We start from the raw sequence: 23536 nt of genomic DNA, 5'->3' as shown, positions 1-23536 counted from the left end.
GAGAGACACACACACACACACACACACACACAGACACACACACAAACACACACAGGCACACACACACACACACACAGAGACACATACACACACACACATACACGCACACACACACACACAGGCACACACACACACACACACAGAGACACACACACACACACACACACACACACACACACACACACACATACACGCACACACACACACACACAAACAGAGACACACAGACACAGACATACACACACAGAAAGACACACACACACGCACACACACACGCACAGAGACACACACACACATACACAAACACAGAGAGACACACACACTCACAGAGAGACACACACACACAGACACACACTCTTGTTGCCAAACTGTTGCAGAGTAAAAGTATAAAGAAGCATAAAATACTCAAGTGAAGTAGAACCCTTAAAACTGTACTTATTGTAAATGCAGTACTTGAGTACATGTACTTAGTTACACTTGGCCAAACCACTACCCAGAGTTCAGTGTTTGTTTGCAGTTTGATCAGACTGAACGTGCTTGTGTGTGTTTTCTTCTTGAATTAGAGGAACCTGGATTACAAACCATCAGAGAGTAAAACTCAGACTGAAGGATCCTCTTCAGGGGCTCAGCGAGTCTTTCACATCTCTAGAAAACCAATAAACAGAAACACTGAAATATAACCTTGAAATGGAAAAGTTAATGTTTGCATTCAGTTACAATCATTCGTTCGTTAGAGGCTTTGTTAAATGTGCTTGCGAACATGTTTTGTCGTCTCCAGAACAAATATAAAGAGAGTGGGAAGAGGAGTCAGAGCGTCAGCGTTTACTCTCAGCTGCCAGAGACCAACGACATCCAGTTTGCCAAAGCCGTGTCTGAAATCCAGAGCGAGGTAAACGCCACAGTTTGAGCTGCCGAGGCGACCCGCTGTCAAACCTCGGAGTTCGACGGCAGATGGGAAGTTAAGTTTTGTCTGATGTTCCAGAGCAAATACAAAGAAGCGGGGAAGAAAGACGTGTCCAGCTGTCTGTACTCGAAGCTTCCTGAGACTCTGGACACTCTGCACGCCAAAGAGGCTTCACAGCTGCAGAGTCAGGTGTGTACACATGCAGCGTGATGCGTTCAGGTGCAGGCCTGTATTAACACCAGTTAGAATCAAAAAGCAACCTCCCTCAAACCCTGATTCACTCTCTGATTCTTCCATTGAATATATTTGTATGTTATATTGAATATTTGTCTCGTTTTTGTTGAATAACATTCGCTGAAATTTGAATCCTGGTCAGAAAATCTTAATTCTGCCACTTTTCTCTCTGCTCTGCCGCCTTCGTAGGTGAAGTATAAGCAGGACAGTAGGAAGGAGGCGAGTGGTGCTCTGTATCACCAGCTGCCTGAAACCACAGAGACACAGCTGGCCAAAGAGCTGAGAGACGTTTACAGCGAGGTGAGACGCGCATTTCAAAAAGCATCGCTGCTGCATGTGCGTGTGCGGGTGTGGTGAAACAAGCCCTGTGCGCTCCCTGGTAGGTGAAGTACAAAGAAGACGGCAAGAAGGAGATCAGCAAGAACTTGTACTCACTCCTCCCTGAGACGGCAGAGACCCAGTTTGCCAAGCACATGTCGGAGATACAGAGTGAGGTGAGGACCCTGAACGCCTCACACAGTTCGTCCAATCAGGATCTTCACACTGTTTGTTGTTAGAATCGTTGCAGCCAGACAGAAACTGTGAGGATGCATTTCACCCAAAAGAAAGTTTTCAATCAATCAATCAATCAGTCAGCTTCCTTTCTCCTGTTTTTCTGTCAAGGCAAAGTACAAGAAGGACAACGAGGACCTGCCCAACACGTTGTTCTCTCTGCTGCCTGAAACGCTGCAGACGCAGTTCGTTAAAGAGATGGCGGAGACGCACAGCGAGGTGGGAACACGCACTACAGCACCAAGTGTGGATTAATCCGCCGCTGAAAATAGTCCCCAACAAATGGAATAAACAGCTAAAAATGAGCCTCTTTGAAAATGAAACTCCATGATTTTGAAGCGCTCAAGCTCATTGGTTCTTCAGTAGGAACCAATGAGCTTGCAGCTGAGAGCCACAGACAGGAAGTCAGAAACTGCTGCTGGCTTTGTCTTTTCTTGTGATTTGCTGACAGTCAGAAAATGAAGAGCAACACCCCTGTGGGTTCAGGTAAGAGTCCAGCAGAGGTGGGAGTAAAACACACGTGTGCAGGTCACGAGCGAGTCCTCGCGTTACTGTGGTGACATGCAAAACAAGTCACGTCCCTGCTTTACGTCAAGCAGGAGGAGTCGAGTCACGGCTCAGATCAAATCCAATCAGGTTAGCTTGTAACCTGCCTGCAAAGGTTAACAGGTTATACGGCCCCGAATCAGCCCCTGATTGTCTTTTACATTAACGCCATGTCTGCTAATCCAGTCGAAGCCTCGCCCAGCATATCTTAAACTGTAGCTAACGTTTGACCTGCTAATAAGCTAGCTGTGTGCTTTGTAGTGAGAGTGTCGAGTGAAGCAAATCTCAAGTCCTCAAATTTGCGACTTGAGTCTGACTCGAGTCCAGTCATGTGACTCGAGTCCAGTCATGTGACTCGAGTCCCTCTGGCATGCTGGGAATGTCTGTACGTCAAAAAAAAGAGTCTCAGGCACTCTGACATGCTAACACGCTGAAGATAAACTGACCACTGGCGTCTATTCTGGTCTCGTTATCAGAAACACATTCAGGGCTGCTAGATAACTCTTCCTCCTCCTCCTCCTCCTCCTCCTCCTGTGCTGCTTGAATACACTCAGATTCTCCTTTGAGCAGCTTTTCCTCTCTCAGCCCGTCCTCTCTGCTGGACCTGTCTTCACTCTCAGCTCCTGGGTTTTGCTCTTTATGTGACTCAGGTGTCAAAGGTGTTCATGACAGTTCAACAGTCCTGAATGTAAGCCAGCGATGTCAGCCACAGCGAAGCAGGTGGACATGAAAACCAGCAGCTGCAGACGTGTTGGCGTGTTCGCTGTGAGATGTAGAAGGACTGTGATCATGAAGGAAGCAGATGTTTCACCTGTTTTCTTCCTGCAGGTCAAGTACAAGGAAGCGGGGAAGAGAGTGGCCAGCAGCTCTCTGTACCACCGGCTGACGGAGACTCTGGAGACGCAGCACGTTAAAGAGGTTACTGAGCTGCAGAGCGAGGTACACGCACCCATCATTCACGTCCACGCTCAGACTGTCCAGCTGCAGCCGGAACGAACGCTCACCCGTCCAGACGTCTTTCATTTTTCAGGCAGAGAGAAGCTCAAACCGAGCGCGTCGTTACTCCTCAAAGAGCCGATGAATGAGTAATATTTTGCACTTTGGATCTTTGCGATGCTGTTTGTAGCCGCTGCAGCTTCAGCAGCGTTTTGTCGGCATCATCTCACCGAGGAACACAAGAGTTTATGTAAAGCAACGCAGACATTCAGCCGAAATACAACAAGCTGAGAACTGAGAAAGCTGTGTGTGTAATCCTGGAAATATCACACACACACACACTCACACACACACACACACACTCTGGCCCTCCACTAACTGGTGGTTTGAGGTTTAGACCGGCACATCAGTTTGCTGCTGTGGGATCATATTTGGCTCCCAGCTGCTTGGTTTGGATAGAAAACAGCACGTGGACTCATTTATTCACTCCTTCACTCTTCTGACGGCCTCCTTTGTTTGAGTCAAAAACAAACCAAACTCAAATTTAAGGATCCATCATAAACCTTTTCATCGGGCGTGTTTCTGTGATGATTGTGTGTTAATTAATTTAGTGAAACGTGACAGGAGGAGGTTCTGGTCTTCACGTTGTTCACACACAGTGAATTAAAACAGCAGAGGTTGACGATGGTTTTGTTCCACCTGCTTCCAGAACAAGTACAAGCAGAGCGGGAAGAAGTCGATGTCGTCCAGTTTGTACGCTCAGCTGCCGCAGACGGCGGAGACGCAGCTCGCCGCCAAGATGTCCGACATGCAGAGCGAGGTAACGCGCTGGTTTACACACGCACACGATTCACATGAGGATGTCAACAGTCTCTCTGGTTCATTCCTGCCGTCTGAAGGAGTTCAATCACAGTGTCCTCTGTGTCCTCCTTTCTGTCCAGAGTAAATACAGGGAGGACGGCGTGAAGAGCCTCTCTCAGAGCTTCTACTCTCAGCTGCCAGAAACTGCTGAGACTCAGTTTGCTAAAAGCGTCTCTGAGCTGCAGAGCGAGGTGAGAAACAGCCAGGACTTCATTTTCTTCTTATTCTTTCAAATGAAATGGAGGAAATGTTGCTAAAAATAAGATCGATTATCTTCCAACAGAACTGAAAAACAGAACAAAAACAAGGACGTTTGTCAGGATGTGAAGACTTTCTGACTTCTACTCGTCAGTGTCATCGTAATAATCCTGGAAATTCTAGTTTCAAACATTAAGTTATATCAACTGCTTATTAAGATAATTAAGGACAAAACAGCTTGGAAGTGAAATGCTGTCTTGTGAAAGAAGATGCATCTGCTCAGACTACAAACCAGCAGGTGTTTGAACTTAAAGATGTTTTATCTTCACTTTTTGCAGTGAACTGATCCACTGTGCCACGTAAGATACTCAAACCGTCAAATTTAGCACAATTAAAGGTCTTTGCACATCGATAGCTCATTAATAACCTTAAATTCAGATTAAACTGATCAATAAAAAAAGCTCCAGAACTTTGGAAACCCCTTTTAGTAAAACCTGAATGAACTCGTGATGCTGCGCTGACTGTGTGGAGATCAACATCCTCACTAAACTGAGCTAACAGCTAACAGGCTAACAGCTGATGTTTCCTTCAGGCCAGGTATAAGGAGGCGAGCAGGAAGGAGGCGAGCAGCTGTCTGTACCACCAGCTGCCTGAAACTCTGGAGACGCTACATGCTAAAGAGGCTACTGAGCTGCAGAGCCAGGTAGGTGGCCATGAAATACACAGTTAAAACAGAGCATAGACTCGTTCAGGCTCTGTGGTTGTTTGTGTCGGCGGAGAGCAGAAACCTGGAACTGCTTTTGTAAGAGTATTGTACTTATGACAGATTCCACACACTGTACTTTACTGCAGAAATTAAAAGCATGCATTTACACACATTAATGCACACTTTACACAAATTTCTATTCTTTTTGCTGTATTTAAAAAGTCAGTGATCAGGGATTTGAAACATGCCGAGTTATTTTTCCATCCTGTGGGACTGCAGCTGAAAGTTAAGTCCTCCAGGTCGACCTGAAGGCAGCTTTGAGGAGGTTTTCGTGTTTTGAGCCTGGTGTCTGTCCTCTGCAGCTGAAGTACAACGAAGGGAAGAAAGAGCTGAGCAGCAACCTGTACTCAGCGCTGCCCGAGACCGAGGAGATGAAGTTCGCTAAAGCCGTCGCGGAGCTTCAGAGTGAGGTGGGTGGACGTCTACGAGGTGCGATCACACCTGCAGCCATTGTTCATTTTAATGAGGTTTTGAGTCAATGCTCTTAAAGGATAACTTTAGTTTTTTACAACCTGGACCTTATTTGTAGCATTAAATACGACCATTTACTCACCCAGACAACTTTGGTGGCATTTGGAGTCGTTTTGAAGAAATTAGCCCCAGAGGAGCGGCGCGTATATCCGTATAATGCGAGTAATTGGGGCACCCGTGCGCAGCCTCTATAAACGCATAATCTGCGGCGATGAACATATCCTCCTCTGTTGTCATCGATGAACATATCCTCTTCTGTTCGTCCACAAGAACGCCACCAGTTACCGTCTACTCATGGACGCGCAGCCGTTTGTTGTTGTTTGGCTAGCTGTTCCTCTCTCTGCCTCCGCGTCCTCCTTTCAACGAGCTCCTCGTCCGTGCACTCTGGCTCAAAACGGTAAGGACGTCCATCGTAAACAAAGTCATCGTCCACCACCTCAGAGTCGGAAAAATATTCATCCATTTTGTGAAAAATAACAGTCGCGAACTACAGCTAAACTAGCCGACCGCCGCAGAGTCAGCCGTGTTGTGGCTGGCTGCTCGAAGCGCGCGGAGCTCGAAAATGACATCATCCACGTCAGAGGTACTTGCCTAGAGACGCCGGATGTTGATAACGTGCCACCACGGGCTCAGAGGGGAATAGCACCAGCATATCAGAACAAAATATTGGAATATGAACGAGTTTCGCAGCAGATTATGCGTTTATAGAGGCTACGCATGGATGCCCCGAGTACTCGCATTATACGGATATACGCGCCGCTCCTCTGGGGCTAATTTCTTCAAAACGACTCCAAATGCCACCAAAGTTGTCTGGGGGAGTAAATGGTCGTATTTAATGCTACAAATAAAGTCCAGGTTGTAAAAAAACAAAGTTATCCTTTAAAGGGAGATGGAGACACCTTTTTCAAATAAGTGCTGATGCAGAACATTTGAAGCAGCAGAAGAAGAAGAAGAAGTTTCAGCAGATTTAAACGTCTCCTCGTCGCTCCACACAGACCTGATGAAACCTTCCTCACAGGACTACATGTTACAGAAATGTCATGTTTGAGCTTCATCTGCTGCTCTTTTAATTCTGACATCGTTTGCACCATCTTCTGCAGCGGAGTTATGGTCTTCTGACCGGAGAGTTGGTGCCACCTGCTGCTTTCCATCCATCATCCAGCTCTTTAATAGTCGCCTGACGTTTGTGGATGGAAACTAGCATTCGTTCACATTTTCTTTTGCAGATTTGATCAAAATAAGTAAAAATGTGCAATACATTTGGTTGGAAACCAAGCTTGTGTGTGTGTGTGTGTGTGTGTGTGTGTGTGTGTGTGTGTTTTGCAGAATAAATACAAGCAGAAAGGCAGACTGGAGATCAGCAGCAGTGTTTTCCACCAGATGCCGGAGACCAAAGAGACGGAGTTCGTTAAGCAGCTGTCTGAGCTTCAGAGCGAGGTGAGAGGTTTCTGTTCACAGGAGAGGAAATAACAATAAAATACATGTTCACATCTCGACACGTTCATGGTGGTTCGTGTGTCGTGTTTGTCTCTCAGACAAAGTACAAGAAGGACAAAGAGGATCTGGCCAACACGTTGTTCTCTCTGCTACCTGAAACTCTGGAGACGCAGTTTGTGAAGGAGATGGCGGAGACGCACAGCGAGGTGGGAGCACTCGCTCTGTTGATTGATTAATAATTAATCAAAAGATTCAGCGCTGACGAGCTTTGTTGAACTTCTGAATCGAACTCCCAGCATGTGGCTGGAGTCCAAACTCTTTCTGCTTCTTAGTGTTTATTTGTCGCTCGTCACTACAATCTGACTTTATCCTTTCTTTATCGCCACGGTCGTCTCTTTCCTTCAGTAAATAACGTTGAAATCATTACGGTTTATTCACTGTAATACACGAGGCGCCTGCAGGCCATTCAAGTCTTTTATTTTGACATTTATTTTGCAAAAAACAAACTGAAATCTGAATGTCAGGTTGTTCGTCTTCACATGTCAGAATCAGTTTTATATTGAACAGTTTTATGTCATCAGCAAACAAGTTTATATTCCAGTAAATTATTACCTCTCCCGTGTGGAGACAGCGCCCTCCTGCAGGACGTCTTCAATGACGCTGATTACTGAACTTCTTATTTTAAAACCAGGACGAGCTCACAGTTAAAAGTGACTTTCCACTTGAAGCAGAAAGAAGAATTTTTCCGTTCACGCCGGTGAAGAGAGAATCTGAGAATCTGTCGTGTTGCTCGTCTCTGCAGCGCTTCGTGCAGCTCTGTGCTCTGTCGCTGCGCAGCTATTGATCTAATGCTGCCTTCTGTTCCCAGAGTAAATACAAGGAGGCGGGTAAGAAGGAGCTGGTTAACTGTCTGTATTCTCTGCTGCCGGAGACCAAAGAAACTCAGCACGCCAAGGAGCAAACTCAGCTGTACAGCGAGGTACGAAACAGAGGGTGATCCGTCTGCCCACAAACAAAGCACACTCTGTTCTAAGGTGCTCTGTTTGTGACGCTGCTGCAGCGTCTCACACAGCCAGTAGAGAGGGGTTTTTAGGTTTTATTCTCAGAGATCTCTTTAAATCTTCATCTTAATTAGTGGAACAACAGCGTTCCGTCATCATCACATTGAAAAACGGAATCATTTTAGAATTCACTCATGTAATTCATCTTCCACTGTGGATGCAGTCCATTCACAGTTTGAATAGAGGAAGAGGAAGGGCCTATGGGAAATGTGGTAAATCTGGCATAAGATAGGGGTCGCCATTGCTTTGATCCCATTTCATAATATTGGTCCCACCAAATTACCTCATCAGGGACTCATTGACCCATCTTTTCTTCCCCAGTACTGATTCTAATACCCAACCAACCTGCTGACACTGAGTATCATCCAGTACCAATGCGTTTTTTAAAATCTGAGTGGAGCTGGATGACATCCCTTCAGACCGGGCGTATTCTCCTGAACGATCTACCAAAGGGATGGAGTTGGTGTAAAGAATATAGGGCTGTACCAAATTATCTTTTTTTTTCTTTTACATTTGAAGCTTCTATTGAGGTTTTCCAGTGAACATGAGAATGTCTGTCATCATATTTTATGATGGTATGACCCAAAAAAATAATCCTCAAACAAAAACCTCAATTTGAATAAAGTGATTCATCGGATTAAACCAGGTTGTTTCTCTTTTTTTATTAAACCAACTTTCTTTAATGAAACTAACTCATCCAGCTGTTGTTGTTGGGGTAACAGTGATAACTTCTCGACAGAACTCTGAGCTCCAGTGCAGATACAGGAAATTATCATTTGTAATGGTGGTTATGTAAATGTAATTAATGCTGCTGGACCGCCACATTAACTAACAGAGGTGTGCTCTTTATATTCAAATTAGCGGTTGTAGAAATGGCCGACGTGTGGTCGTACTGGAAACGGGATCTTGGTCATAATTTGGGGGGTGCTTTTAAATGTTTTGTACTGTAAAAAGTGATGTTTTGTGTTGCAGAAAGTGTACAGAGAGGAGGGCAAGAAGGAAGCCGGCTGCAGTCTGTACGCTCAGATGCCCCAAACCATCGAGACCGTCTTCGCTAAAGAGCTGACGAAGACGCAGAGCGACGTGAGTCTTCCTCTGTCGTCTTCACACTGCGACGTGATCGGACGTAGAAGATTGAGCTGCAAACTATTTTATGGCTTCGTTCTGTGACTTTTAGTGCAAGTAAAACCAAATAAAATGTCACACTGGTTGGATTATAATCAACCTAAACCAAAAAGATGAGAGCAGCAGGAGGAGCCAGGATGACGCTCATGTTTGTGTTAATATGCTCGTGTGCTTTGATGTAGCGTGACGCTAACAAACAAACCCGCTGATGCAGCGTTACGATAGCAACGGTTCATTTTAGCAAAACAGTGCTAAAAATAATGTGGAGTCATGTGTCAGATGAACATGTTAGAGACAAATGGTGAGCAAAGGAGATTTCTCACCCAGTTTGATCCCAAGATCTCAGTTTACCACACACACACACACACACACACACACACACACACACACACACACACACACACTCACTCAGAGGGAGTGTGTTGGTGTTAGTATCACTTTGTCTGCTGAGGCGTGAACACAGAGAGCAGCTGTGTTGTGTTGTGCTGCCTGAGGACACAGACACTGACCTACTGCACACACACACACACACGCATGCACACACACACGCACGCACACACACACACACACAACACCTCTGAAAACACAACACATGTGAGTCAACTTAAAATCTACATGAGCTTTTTAGTGCAGGTGTTAATGGACAAAGAGGCCGAACCTGCAGCCCTGAGAGATGGAGTGAAGGAATCAGACTGCAGAGCAACAGACTGCCAAACGAAGACATGTCAAAGTGACGTTCACGTACAAAGACATTTTAAAATGCAAGCGTAGACATGACGAATGCAAGTGCACGATGAAAAAGCTAAACTAAGCAGAAACATGGGCTGCACTTGTATGATATTTAATCCACTAAAAAACAAAGGGACTTACATTCAGATGTGCAGATCACACTTCAACACGTTTCCATCAGATCAAAGACGTTTTAAATAAAGTGAATGCAGTCATCATCTGAAGGTGTTTGTAGTAACCTGCTGTCAGTCTGCTGCGCTCACAGAGAAGATCTCCTGTTTAAATACATGAGCAGATTCTATGATAATGATTCCTCAGACGACCCAAACTGAGATCGATGGAGCAGCTTTAGGCTCTTATGTGTTAATAATGGGCATCGCTTCAGTTTACCTTAATTTAACAACATTCCTGCATGTTTTTTTTAATCTCTGTGACACAAATGGGACCAAAATGCTCCTCTGCTGCTTTAAACACTGCAGGAAATCATATAATCCAAACTGACACCGACCAGTCAAACGTGCATGAAAGGCGAATCTGATGCATTCAGGTTCCCCTCAGTGAAAAAATATGAAGCAAACACCACCAGGAAGTGGTGTAGCTGCAGTCTGACAGACAGTTTCTCCGTTTAGAGCCTCCACTGGTGGACAGATGGAGTTTATTGTTGGTGTCAGTCGGCCCAGAGGGCAGAAAATCAGAGCTCGGGGTAAAGTGGGACACGGGCCTGATGCTTTCTGGTTTCACGTCTGTTGACCGAGCAATGTGACGCTAACTGGAGCGTATAACGTCGACTACCTAGACAACGGCAGCCCAGACTGTGCCGCTGTCTGCGACCCACGGGCTGGAGAGGTGCGGGAGAGACGCTGTGTGATGCCTGATGTTAGCAAACGTCTTTCTGTGTGCTTTACTGCAGCACCGAGGACGAATCCAGTCAGTCTGTCCAAAACCATTTCAATTCATTTTAATTACAGACTGCTGACTCGACAGTTTCTACTGTAAGGACATTGTTCGTTCGCTCAGTGTTTGCGATCAGAAGCACAGTCACTGAGCTTTGTCTCCTCATCCTGGCAGATTTTTATGCACATTGTGTTTGGCAAAGCTGCTCTTTAACACCTGAGTTTTACCTGCTGAAGGTCTGAAAACCAAAACCTCATCAGCTTTTTATTAGTTCAGGAAGAAAATCTCAAGCATCTTAGATTTTACATTTCTTGTTAATCAGTTGTTTCTGAAACACATTTAAACTAAAGCCAAACAGAAAGCAGCGGGTTTGTTTTTAATCTTCACTCAGTTTGATTCTCATTTCTGCGTCACGCTGTGAATGTCTCATTCTCACAGTCGGAAGCTGCTCGTCTTATTTTTAGTGTGTTTTCGGTCGTTATTCAGCACCGGGCCGAATGAGTCATCAGATATTCTCTCTCTCCATCCATCACGCGGATTTTGTCTTTATTTAACTGCCTCTCCGCCTCCTTTTTCTGGCCTCTCGTTCACTCCCTCCTTCTCTTCTCCCCCCCTGCGTCTCTGCAGAAGTTCTATAAGGAGAAGTTTAATCGGGAGAAGGGGAAGTCCAGCTACACCAACATGAAAACACTGCCGGAGGTGGAGCACGCCATGGAGGTCAACAAGAACCAGAGCGATGTAAGTGCACACGCAGGCGTACAGAAGTCAGGCGGGCCGCACCTGTACTCTTTGCACGCCCGGGCGGCGAGCTACGTCACTGACGTCCACACAGGCATCATGCTCAAATCACCACTGAGTGTTCAGCCTTGTCTACGTACGCTGCCTTTAAATGTGGTTGTTTATTTTATGCAGTGCACTTTGTAATTTTTGCCTCTGCTGGTCTCAGGTCAGCTACAGAAAAGGCAAAGAGGAGCTTCATCACTACAACACGGTGGCAGACAGACCCGACATCGTCAACGCCACCAACGCTGCTAAACTGGCCAGTGATGTGAGTGTGTGTGTGTGTGTGTGTGTGTGTGTGTGTGTGTGTGTAACTTTGTCCCATCCAACACTAATTTCCATGACAACGGTCCCGTTCTCCAGCTGTTCTCTGAGTGGAGCCGCTCATTAATTATAGAAAACATTCTGCTGTTGATGCTGAACCGGCATTATGTAAGAGGGTCCTGCAAGGTTCATGTGCATGGGAAGTAGGTGTGTGTGTGTGTGTGTGTGCGTGTGTGTGTGTGCGTGTGTGTGTGTGTTAGAGACAGAGAGTCAAACATCTACACAACATGTATAATCTCTCATTAATTTTTCAGAATACCAGAATGTACGTGTATCTACTTTGTGTGTCATTTTGAATTATTTGTGAGTGCGTGTGTACATGTGTGAGAGTGTGTGTGTATGAGTGTGTGTCAGTGTGTGTGTCTGCATGCGTTGTTTTTATAAGTGTTTGTGCAACGTGTGCTTGTGTGTATGTTTGTGTTTTGTTTACATCCATGTACATTGTTTTGTATTGTGTTTGTGTGTGTGTGTGTGTGTGTGTTTGTGTGTGTGTGTGTGTGTGTGTGTGATTTCCACAGGTCGCCTATAAGAATAACACCAAGCTGCCAGCTTACAGTGACGTCTCTCTTCTGGCCAGAACTGACATTCAGCACGCCAAGGAGGTTTCAAAGCTGGCCAGCCAGGTAACACACACACACACATACACGCACACACACACAGCCTACCCAGCATGCATTGGGCAGATGATGGGGACCCAGAGCCAGAGATTTGTTCATTCTGTGTGTCTGTGTGCTGCAGGTGAAGTATAAGGAAAGTTTCGACAGACATTTGAAGGGCCAGAGGCCTTGTTACAACCCGCTGGACTGTCTCTCCTTCAAACACACACAAGCTGCTGCTGCTCTGGCCAGTCAGGTGAGCGAACCATGTGGTCACATGACCTGTCTCGCAGGACTTAAAAGACTTTTAACAGATTGTACAGCATCACAGCATCATCATCACATCGTAAAGCGGCTGATTCTGTGAGGTGAACTAACCAGGAGCCGGAGACGAGGTCCACGTCTTGTTGTATTGACGCTCCGCAGACGGCTTGATTTGACCTGCACGTTTTGATTCGTCCTGTTCAGACACGTGCACAAACAGGACGAGTCCACTGCCCTGAAGCTGCGACGTTTTGTCATTTACACTAAAGATTAGCGTGTTTTTGTGCCCTCGCGTCCTCCGAGTGTCCTTCAGCAGGACGGATTTATTATGACGAGTCGACAGAACCGATTTGTTTGCTCCAGTTCAGCCGAAGACGCTTTTCTTTTCTTTTCAACCATTGAGATAAACGAGAGGAACAAACTATCTGTTAGTGTGTGTGTGTGTGTGTGTGTGTCTCATTCACTTTGACTCACACTCTAAAACTCTGCCTGTTGTGTGGGAGTAACCATAGCAACCTTTGTAAGGCAAATGAAGAGGAATTGTAGGATGAGAGCTGGAGAAGTTGCAGTTACACACACACACACACACACAACAGACACCCACACACACGCAGTCACACAGCAGCTGAACAGACATACACACACGCAAATACACATAAAGATGATCAAGCAACTGACGTGCCACACACACACACACACACACACACACACACAGTTTCAGTCCACTCGGTGCCCACACAGCCACAGAAAAGAGCCTTTCCTCTTCGCGGCGTTACGTAACGGCTTGTTGTGTTGAACGCTGCCTGGTGTTCAGGAACGCTGCACGTTCGCTGAGAGCCGCTTTTCAGAAAAGCCTCTTACCGAGCGAGAGACTCTCAGCATCATGATACGCGGGCAGCTCTCTGAATGCTGCTTTTGAGCGGAAGAATTTGGCCAAAGTGGCTCAATCTGGAACGCAATTTGGCACCAAAACATCAAAGAAATGTGGATGTGCGAGGAAATCGAATGAAGAGTTCAGAGCGTTTACTGAGCAGGAAAGCTCGACCTCCAAGCGTTTAGTGACGGATTCGCTGCTCGCCGCCATCTCTGTCATCGACTGGAGCCACAAAGTCCTGATTTTAGCAAAGATGGAGGAGCGAGCGATGCCTCGGCGTCGAAGCCTGCCATGAAAACATGAATCAGAGCAGGAGGCCTGATTGGATCAACAGGTGGAGCAGCGAGTGCGGCAGATCACCTGAATTACAGAGGTGTCAAAGAACAGAGCTCCTGTTTCTCAAAGCAGCAGAACACCCACCTTCTCTCCATGATTCATACAGTTCAGCTTTTCAAATCAGACCTCTTTATGGTGAGAGCTCCTGTGAAAACCACGGGAGAATCTTCATGACTCTCCTTCTGTCCTCCAGGTGAAGTATAAGACCAACCAGAACCAGAAACCAGAGGGTTCCACAGACCTGCCGAACCTCCTGCAGCTGGAACACGTTCTGCACGCCAGCAAGCTGCAGAGTAACGTACGCCATCCTCCTTCACCTGCTGTAGTACATGTACTCAAGTGCTGCACCTGAGCTACTTGTGCTTGAGTATTTCCATGCCATGCTACTTTATATTCAGCTCAACACACTCAGGACTGAATCTAAATGTGTGTTTCGATTCAGACTCCCATCAGGTTTATCCTCTGACCCCTCATCCTAGCAGCTACAACAGTAACTACACCACCTACTGACACAGCTGTCATATATAATATCAGTCACAGGGACACAACAAGTGCTTTTATTTTGATACTTTAAGTTTGTTTAGCTGCTAATACTCCTGTACTTTTACTTTAGTAGGATTTCTCATGCAGGAACTTGTAATGGAGTATTTTACCTTATCAATACTATTACTGTGTTGGTACTTTCACTGAAGTAAAGGATGTGAATGTGATTGTTCCAGTGCAGGTTAAACAGATAATGTGTGACATGCGTGTGTGTGTGTGTGTGTGTGTGTGTGTGTGTGTGTGTGTTCAGGTGGAGTATAAGAAGAAGTACGAGCAGACGAAGGCTCAGTACCATGTTCCTCTGGACACGGCAGAACAGCTCCACCACAAGGAGAACGCAGTGCTGCACAGCCAGGTTACACACACACGCACACACACACACACACATTGTCCTTCTCTGTCTCTCTGGTCATGAGTAGATGCATGAAGCAGTGTGTTTGTTGCTTCAGGTGAAGTACAGAGAGGAGTACGAGAGGAACAAAGGTCGCTCTCAGATGGAGTTTGGAGACACTCAGACGTACAAAGTGTCGAAAGAAGCACAGAAGATGCAGAGTGAGGTAAAACTCTGGGTTCTCTCAGTCCTGTTCATCAGAACCCTGCAGGGAGGTTCTCCAGCAGCACGCTGCGACACGCTCTGATGCAAACGGCTGAAGGCCTCCAGAAGATGATGATCATTCGTACACACTCGACATGTTTAGCCTCTGGCTTTGTGCTCCAGCAGTGTTCAGCAGGGCTTTTCTGTCGTACAGTGGTTCAGCAGTGGTCTCTAACACCAGCACGGAACCACACATACAGCACAAGACTGTGGCTCACACATTCACACACACACACACACTCAGAAAAACAGTTCTTAGAGGCAGCAGAGGTCAGTGTCACTTTAACTAACTCTGATCTGTGATCTGTGGTCTCTGCTGGCCTGACTGCACTCTGAGCCCTGCTGGCTCTCAGCACTTCCTGTAGAGATGATCTGAGAGCAGGTTCTGTTGTTTCAGGCTTTCTCTAAAGAGAGTACACAGTGTTTCAGTCTCTCTCTCTGCTGTATGTGAACCTCTCTCTCTCTCTCTCTCTCTCTCTCTCTCTCTCTCTCTCAGAGGGAGTATCGGAGAGACTATGAGGAGCAGATAAAGGGGAAAGCCTTGGTTGATGTCGACCAGACACCTGGATACCTGACAGCCTGCCACGCCAGCAGCCTGCTGAGCGAGGTAGCACACAAACACACACACACACAGATCTGGCCATGTTAAAACCAGAATCTGAATCTTTTTAGAGATCAGAACAAGTGAAAGGATCCAGTATCAAACTTAATTTAAGGATTTTTGGGGACAGAAAAGCTTCAGGTACCTCGTGTGAGTGAAGCAAAACATTTGAGAAAAGCAAAATTTTCTGTTGTGGACGCTTTTCTTTAATCATTTGGTGTGAAGGATGAAGACGTTGAGGCGTCTTCATCGCGTCCTTGTTCACTCACTCGGTCATTTCTATTACTCTTCTTGAGATTCATCATTGAGATGAAGTGCAGCAGTGTAGGAGTTCTGGCTCACGGTGTGGCTCTCTGTCTGCAGAAGGCGTACAGGAAGGACCTGGAGCAGGAAGTGAAGGGGCGGGGCTTATCTGGCATCGGGCTGGAGGAAACACCTGAGCTGCTGAGGGTTAAAAAGGCCAATCAGATCCTGAACCAGGTAAAACACACACACATATACACACACAAAAAAACAAGTGATCTGACTTTAACCTGAGTCCTGATGTCCGTGTGTGTGTGTGTGTGTGTGTGTGTGTGTGTGTGTGTGTGTGTGTGTGTGTGTGTGTGCCATCTACAGAAGGAGTACCGCAGGGACTTGGAGACGGAGATTGTGGGTAAAGGGATGGAGCTCAGTGCAGATGTTCTTGAGATACAAAGAGCAAAGAGAGCCTCAGAGATCCAGAGCCAGGTAACTGTGCGTGTGTGTGTGTGAGTGTGTGTGTGTGTGTGTGTGTGTGTGTGTGTGTGTGTGTGTGTGTGTGCGTGTGTGTGTGTGTGTGTGTGTGTGTGTGCGTGTGCATTGAAACAAGAGTTATATCACTAAAAATGTTGTTTTGACAGTAACATTTATTCTTCTGTTAAACGTGTGTGTGTGTGTCACAGAGGTCCTACAAGCAGACCGAGCAGCTCAGAGAAAACTCGTACGGGACGGTCACAGACACTCCTGAACTGCTGCACGCCTCCTACCTCAAAGACATCTACAGCCAGGTGTGTGTGTGTGTGAGTGTGTGTGTGAGTGTGAGGATGCTGGTATATCCTTTATGGGGAGTGAAAAGGAGCTAACTGGTTCTACTGGTTTCTCCTCATAGAAGAAGTATAAAGACGAAGCGGAGCGTCTGAAGGGAAGCTACAGTCTGGTCTCAGAAACCCCCGAGATGGAGCGAGTCAAAGCCAACCAGAGACACATCAGCTCTGTGAGCACATGCTTGTATTTTATACTATTCTCGTCCAGTGAATCCAGATTTCTCATCTTCTGAATAATAACCAGGTTTAAAATGACCTTTAAAGGACCAGTGTGTCACATTCAGGGCATCTAGTGTCAGAATATGGCAGAAATAGAATCTAATATTCATAATTATGTTTTCAGTAGTGTTTAATCACCTGAAAATAAGAGTCATTGAGCGCACCTTCCATGCCGGGAAACGAGGGCGTGCAGCTGCGATCTGCAACCTCGCCACTAGATGTCACTCAACCCTGCACACTGGACCTTTAATGCACAAACTGCAGTGTTTTTAAAGCAGCTCTCTGTCGCCCTCTAGCTGCGGTACTGCTGGGACTCCAAGCTGATGAGAGGCCTGATGTCTTCAGTCACAGAGACACCGGAGATCGTCCTCGCCAGAGAGAACGCTAAGAAGATCAGTGATGTAGGCATACGTGCACATTAGCTCGTAAACTTGCTGAAACAAAAAGTGCAGGGTTTTGTTTTTTTTTGCATAATTTGAGAATAAATTTGTGGGGACAAAGATTAGAAGAGTCTTGTAAAAACGTCCTGGAATCTCAGCAGGATCAGGACGTCATCAGGGTGATAAACGGCCCACTAAGCTCTGCTGTGGTCAGCTGATGTTGTGGACCCCCCCTCAAAGCTGCTGCTTCCTGTGTTCAGGTCCAGTACAGAGAGGAGGTGGGACGTGGCACCGCTGTCATGGACACACCTGAGATGGAGCGAGTGCGACGCAACCAGGAAAACATCAGCTCTGTGAGGAAGCACGCACACACACGCACAAACACACACACGCACAAACACACACGCACACACACACACACACACACACACACACACACAAAGTAATGAGCCTGAAAACAGATAATGTGTAAAGCAGAATGATAATCAGGGAGTGTGTGGTTGTTTGAGTGTGTGCGGTTGTGTGTGCATGAGGAGTGTGTGAACGAAGGAGTGTGTGTAAGTAATACAGGATGTGTGTTGTTGTGAAGAAGTGATGGAGTGGACCCAGAAACAGTGAATGAATAAACCAATAAATGAGCAACAAGTGTGTGTGTGTGTGTGTGTGTGTGTGTGTGTGTGATGTCATTAGCAGCTGTTAGCTGACTGTGCAGAACAATCAGCCATTCAGAGGACAGAACAGGACCACACACACGCACACACACACACACAAACACACACACCAGCTCTGGTGTCATAGCAACCAGGCCAGGTCACTATTGGCAGCTTTTCCCTCATGAGTTCATGACCCTTTTTATTCTTTGTGTGTTTGTGTGTGTGTGTGTGTGTGTGTGTGTGTGTGTGTGTGCGTGTTGCCAGTAGACCTTTTTCACAGCAGACATTTTGGCTCGTCCTATCAGGAGAAGCACAGGTGTAACTGATAACATGAGAAAGCGGCTGCATTCCATGTAGGTGAGCTGGTTTCAGCGTCCTGCCGTCGTGCACGCTGGCTTTCCTGTGCTGTTCGTGCCGTGATGAGTCAAAAGGTCTCGATACGTCTGTGAGCTCCGATTGGTCGGGGTCTAACATGTAGTCTCCGTGTCTCTCAGCCAAGTCACAACAAGAACCAATGACTGTACGATCACCTGACGCAGTGACAGAAGACAAAGCGGCGTGATGGCGGCAGATAACGTAGTGTTTCCTGTCTGTACTCCTGGCAGGTCAAGTACAAGCAGAGCGCAGTGAAGGCCACCAGCATCGGAGTGACTCCAGAACTGGAGAGAGTCCGACAGAACCAGGAGAACATCAGCTCGGCAAGACACACACACACACACACACACACACACACACACACACACACAGATGCTTGTTTCTCACATCATATGTATGATGTGTGTGTGTTTGTGTGTGTGTGTGAACAGGTGAAGTACCAGCGCGGGCTGCAGGAGATGAGGGGGCGGAGCTGCACCGAGCTGGACACACCCGAGTACAGACGTGTCAGGAAGTCACAGGACTCGGTCTCCATGGTAGCAATCCGGTTGCCGTGGCTCCTGCTTGGGCTGTGGGAGGAGCTAACATGAGTGACGTGACGCACCTCGGGTGGGACTGACGCACCGCTGCTAACACCAACCACCAGACGGAGCAGTGTGTGCATGTGTGTTGGTTACTAAAGGTCCTCAGGTAGACCTGAATCCAGAGAGTCCAGTCTGACATGAGCTGGTCTTGTGTTCTCTAGTCCACCATCAGTGGTGAGAGGCTGGTGTTTGGATTTATTTATAATTCTGCTTAATAACACAAATTCACTGCTGAAGAAACAAAACAGGCAGAGATTCACGGGACCGTCACAGGCCAGGTTCAGGTTCTCAGGCCAGTCACGACCTCTCTGCTCATGTAAGAGTACAGTGTGTGTGTGTGTGTGTGTGTGTGTGTGTGTGTGTGTGTGTGTGTGTGTGTGTGTTAATAATAAAAGATCTTAAAAACATTCCCTGTGTGTTTTATTGGCTCACTGACTAAATGCACCCTGACCTGTGTGTGTGTGTGTGTGTGTGTGTGTGTGTGTGTGTGTGTGTAATTTCTAACATTAATAGTGTGTATTAACTTTTTGTATGTCTGATTTCCATGATGCCGACTCTGAAGGTTAAAGGGTTTTTATTCCCTCCAACAGGCCAAGTACCACGAGGACTTCGAGCGGGCGCGCGGCCGAGGCTGTACGCCAGGATTGGATGATCCCAGCATGGAGCGCTACCAGAGAGCCAATCAGATGATGGGAGAGGCGGGCTACAGCAAAGGGATCCACCCCCAGGCGATGGAGATGGACAGACGACCAGGAGGCATCATCGTAGGTCAGTGACGGCGAGCTGTGTGTGAGAGACGATGCAGGAGATGTCCAGTGTGCCCTCTGATTGGATGGTGACCCACATGGTTACCATGGATACCACTAGTAGCTTTGCTTGCTGAAATTATAGAGACGTTTGCTACTCTTCCTTTTTGTGCTTACGCTTGGTTAGTTTACTCAACACGTCCTGCATACAGTGTGTTTCACAATAAAAGCATTGCATTAATGAATTCTTCAGTTAAAAATATGTTTTTATCAGAACAGGTCACGGTCAGACTGTCCTCCCTCTGCTGCTCTCTGGGTTTCCAGGTTGTTTTGAAATATAATGTTTTTTTAACCTTTGCTGTTTTCAGGTAAAGTCAACAGATCCAGCCTCCAGCTTTGGCTTTTGTGGTTAAAACTGTGTTTTCCATCATAATTACTTTCTTTTATTAGAGCTCAAATGACTATTTTCATGTGAGCTACAATGTTCTGATTGATGTTTGCTCAGGTGAGACAGGATTGTGAACAGGAAGTCACTGCATGCCTTCTCTGATCACCCTCATGTGAAGAAGTCGTGCACATGTTGGATTATCACAGTTTCAGTGTTCTTAAAGTGACCTCTGCCTCCTGTCTGAAGACCTGAAGGTGTGGAGGACAGACCCCGGCTCTATCTTTGACTTTGACCCTCTGGAGGACAACATCCAGTCCAAGAGCCTCCGCAGGATGTCTGGTAGCTCACCTGACCCCCCCTCCTGCAACTGCAATAACAAACCTGCTAAAATCATGTGTCATATGGATTTAATTTACCACAGCAGAGGCATCAGTGTTTGCATGAAGCAGATTTTGTGCCACTTGTTTTCATTAACTCCAGAGTGGAAGGTCAATAGAAATCCTTTGTTTTTGTGTATCCATGTTCTTCCTGTTGTTGTTTTCTTATCAGACTTCACACACACAGTTCATTAGCATGTTCACAAAATGTTTACGTCGTGCGACTTCATCAGCCTCATGCATTACAGTTGACATGATGTACACATGTTTGTCTTCACTCGCTCACTTTCATCTCTCTTCTTTCCTCTCCTGGTTTTCTGTCTGTGTTGTGTGTGATGTGGTGCTGCCACCTGGTGGTGGCGTCCTGTTAGAGCGGGCCGACCGCAGACTGAGCAGGCAGCACTCCCAGCAGTCTCTCACCCACAGCCAGGCTCAGTCTGTCAGCTCGCTGACCTCTGACCTCTGGGACCGCAGCAGCTCCGAAACTCCCGGTATCTTCGCTCATGTCGTCTTCCTCACGTAGACACACGATAGCAGGATGACAGAGACACACACTCGCATGTGTTTGTGTCGTCCACGTTGTTTCAAGTGTGTGATCCACAGCTAAACCTGACTAACTCACCCTCTTCTTGCAGGTGTTGTTTAACAGCTTGAATCACAGCGTGGTCACAGCAGAGGAGACTCTTCAGGTGTCAAACTGTTCAAACAGACCGGCTCATCCTCTCTCTCCCTGTGTGTTCCTTTGTCTCTCGCCCAGCTCCAGTCCTTCCTGGAGCGTATCATCAGGGCGTCCAGATGCAGCAGCAGCAGCAGCAGCAGTATCACGGCTACATGCACCAGACCAGCATGTCGTCTGTCCGATCCGTCACCTCCCCGCCACACTCAGCCAGCATGGTACGCCCCCGCCCAAAGCCCACCTCCTGTAGCCGCCAGAGTTTGGACAAGTATTTTATTCAGGATCCCATCACCAACACTGACAGACTGATATTTAGTGTCTATCAAGTGTTTTGCATTGATCACAAGAAGCTGCCTGCAAACATTCACATTCATGCTGAGCTGTCTTCCCTTTTCTTCCTCTGAGCAAAAGCATCCAAAAGCGTCATCTCGGTTCTCACTTCAGTTTTCGTACATCTTATTATTATCTTGTTTTATTAGTCAGTATCTTAGAACTCAGTGGACTGGAAAACTTGTGCACAAATCTAAATTACGCAGGACAGCTGCACACTTCCTGTTCACACCCCCTGACCTGCTGGTTTGAGGTCTGCTGACGCTGACGGGCCAGTCGGTCCGGTTCAGTATCTGCACGCTGGCTCAGATGCAGAAAGGTTTGCACAAACTCGCTGTGTGGCGTCCATAAAGCTGCCACAGGGGCGGCCTGGTGATCAGGTTCCAGTTCAGCCCAGAGCTGCTGGATGAGGATGAGGTCTGGGCTCTGCAGGACAGTCCAGGTCTGGGGAAAAGCATTTCTTTGTGGAGCTGCTTTGTTGACTGCATGATGAACTGTCATGATGAAGCAGAGAAGAGTCAAACACAAGCTGCTGGCGCCAAGTTAAAAGCATGTTGCTGTCTCGTGTATCACTGTTAGGATTTCCCTTCAGACTGAATGTGTGTGGGCAGGTTCACGAGACGTTAGACCACGTGTCAAAGTCTGTCTGTCATGTCGTTTGCAGCGGGTTTACCGGGCGCTGTATGACTACGCGGCTCAGGACCACGACGAGGTCTCGTTCAGGGACGGCGATGTCATCATCAACGCTCAGCCCATCGACGAGGGCTGGATGTACGGCACCGTGCAGCGGACCGGCAAGTCAGGCATGCTGCCGGCGAATTACGTGGAGTGTTGCAACTAAAGGAGGGAGGAGGGAGGCCGAGAGAGGACGTCAGGCAGTGAGACGTAAAGAATAAAATCCACCCTCGCTCTTATAAAACCAGCCGCTGTGATGTTCTTTGCATTTCAGGGATCGTTTTTAGTGTTTCTTCTTCCTCTGAAAAACAAAGTGGCATCACATCCAGATGTTTCCAGGTGTTCTAGTGGATTTAAAAAGCAGAAAACGGTTCAGCCTTTGATCAGCATTCAGGAAGCGAAGGAAATACCCAACTAATAGTTGCTGGAATACAGTGAACATCACAGACCGCTGACACCAGCTGACAGAATATCTGAGGGTGGAGATCTTACGTTGAGGAGGAAAGACGGAGAGAAAAGGTAGAAATCTAGCATGCTGTCGATAAGTTCCGTCAAATTTTACGACTCGGGGAGGAAATAAGAGAGGAGGGATGCATGAAGGAAGAAGGTGTGGCAGAGCAGAAACATCTAATTTTTTTAATGACCTGCAAGAAACTATACGAGACTTTAGGTTCAGATTATTTCAGCAATTCATGCAGAATATGAATAAAATCAGTAATAAAACTAAAAGCAATTCAGTCTGATTATCAGTTTCTCATTCTGGTGATTTTCTGTGTTTTTCTTATTGTCGACAAAACCAGCAGTGAATGAATCTGCTCACAGTTCTGTGAGAATCACAGTCTGATGGATCCTCTGAGCCACACTGCTGCTGACATGTTCCTTCATTACCATGAACACACACCCTGCAGTTTATTCTGACTCACACACACACACCGTCCGGCTGCCACAAACACTCACTACAGCACCAAATTAATCCGCCGCTGAAAATAGTCCCCAACAAATGGACTCTTTCCAACAATAAGCAGCTGTTTTACCTTTTTTAAACATGAAACATGAACCAATGGGCTTGGAGCTCAGAGCCACAGACAGGAAGTCAGAACACGTTTTGTTTTTTAACTGGATTTTTTGACAATAATAAACATATTGAATAACACCAGACTCATCCTTTAAGGGTGGGGAGAAATGTGGAGGAGCAGAGAAAGGAAAGAAGGAAGGAAGGAAACGCATTAAGATCTGTCTGTAAGCGATGAGAAGGAGAATAAGGAGGAAAAACAAAATTTAGGTAACAACTGAAAACTCTGGCTCTTTGTGGGAACGATGCAGCCAAAGGAAAGGGGGAGGACAGAGGGATGAGTGGAGGAATCGATTAATGGGAACACAGTTTAGTCATTTATTTATCCTGAGTTTTAATTCATGTTCAGGTGAGTGTAGTTTGTTGTTGA

The 23536-nt window shown here is 46.6% G+C and overlaps 2 protein-coding genes across 3 annotated transcripts in view; both read left to right on the top strand.

Moving 5' to 3' along the window:
- LOC121623647 (LIM zinc-binding domain-containing Nebulette-like) overlaps window positions 1-23050 on the top strand; it is a 78685-nt gene extending 55635 nt beyond the window's left edge. Inside the window, exons 6-9 of one of the 2 annotated variants that reach the window (XM_041961010.1) lie at window positions 19493-19670; window positions 20283-20375; window positions 21171-21307; window positions 22084-23050. In XM_041961010.1, coding sequence (XP_041816944.1) covers window positions 19493-19670; window positions 20283-20375; window positions 21171-21307; window positions 22084-22260 — 585 coding nt within the window. In that variant the 3' untranslated portion in view covers window positions 22261-23050. The remainder of the gene's footprint in view (window positions 1-19492; window positions 19671-20282; window positions 20376-21170; window positions 21308-22083) is intronic. The other variant, XM_041961009.1, reaches the window with a different exon arrangement.
- On the top strand, window positions 1565-19219 carry LOC121623615 (nebulette-like). The gene is made up of 26 exons (XM_041960958.1): window positions 1565-1632; window positions 1802-1909; window positions 3065-3175; window positions 3882-3992; window positions 4114-4224; window positions 4824-4934; window positions 5300-5407; window positions 6795-6905; window positions 7004-7111; window positions 7774-7884; window positions 8939-9049; window positions 11342-11452; window positions 11661-11762; window positions 12337-12441; window positions 12557-12670; window positions 14082-14186; window positions 14682-14786; window positions 14881-14988; window positions 15523-15633; window positions 15991-16107; window positions 16246-16356; window positions 16551-16655; window positions 16757-16861; window positions 17207-17311; window positions 17551-17643; window positions 18549-19219. Exons 1-26 carry the CDS (start codon window positions 1612-1614, stop codon window positions 18906-18908), a joined length of 2979 nt encoding a protein of 992 aa, XP_041816892.1. The 5' UTR covers window positions 1565-1611; the 3' UTR covers window positions 18909-19219.
- Window positions 23051-23536: the final 486 nt, after the last annotated feature.

This window comes from Chelmon rostratus, chromosome 20 (assembly GCF_017976325.1).
Source record: "Chelmon rostratus isolate fCheRos1 chromosome 20, fCheRos1.pri, whole genome shotgun sequence".
Lineage (NCBI taxonomy): Eukaryota > Metazoa > Chordata > Actinopteri > Chaetodontiformes > Chaetodontidae > Chelmon > Chelmon rostratus.
This window is presented reverse-complemented; position numbering and strand designations above follow the sequence as displayed.

Bases quoted from the DNA above. Each gene is read 5' to 3' on its own strand.
- LOC121623615 (XM_041960958.1), top strand. From the start codon at position 1,612: ATGTCGGAGATACAGAGTGAG. The intron at 4,225-4,823 runs GTGAGAAACAGC...TGTTTCCTTCAG, and splicing joins TCTCTGAGCTGCAGAGCGAG to GCCAGGTATAAGGAGGCGAG. The intron at 5,408-6,794 runs GTGGGTGGACGT...TGTGTTTTGCAG, and splicing joins TCGCGGAGCTTCAGAGTGAG to AATAAATACAAGCAGAAAGG.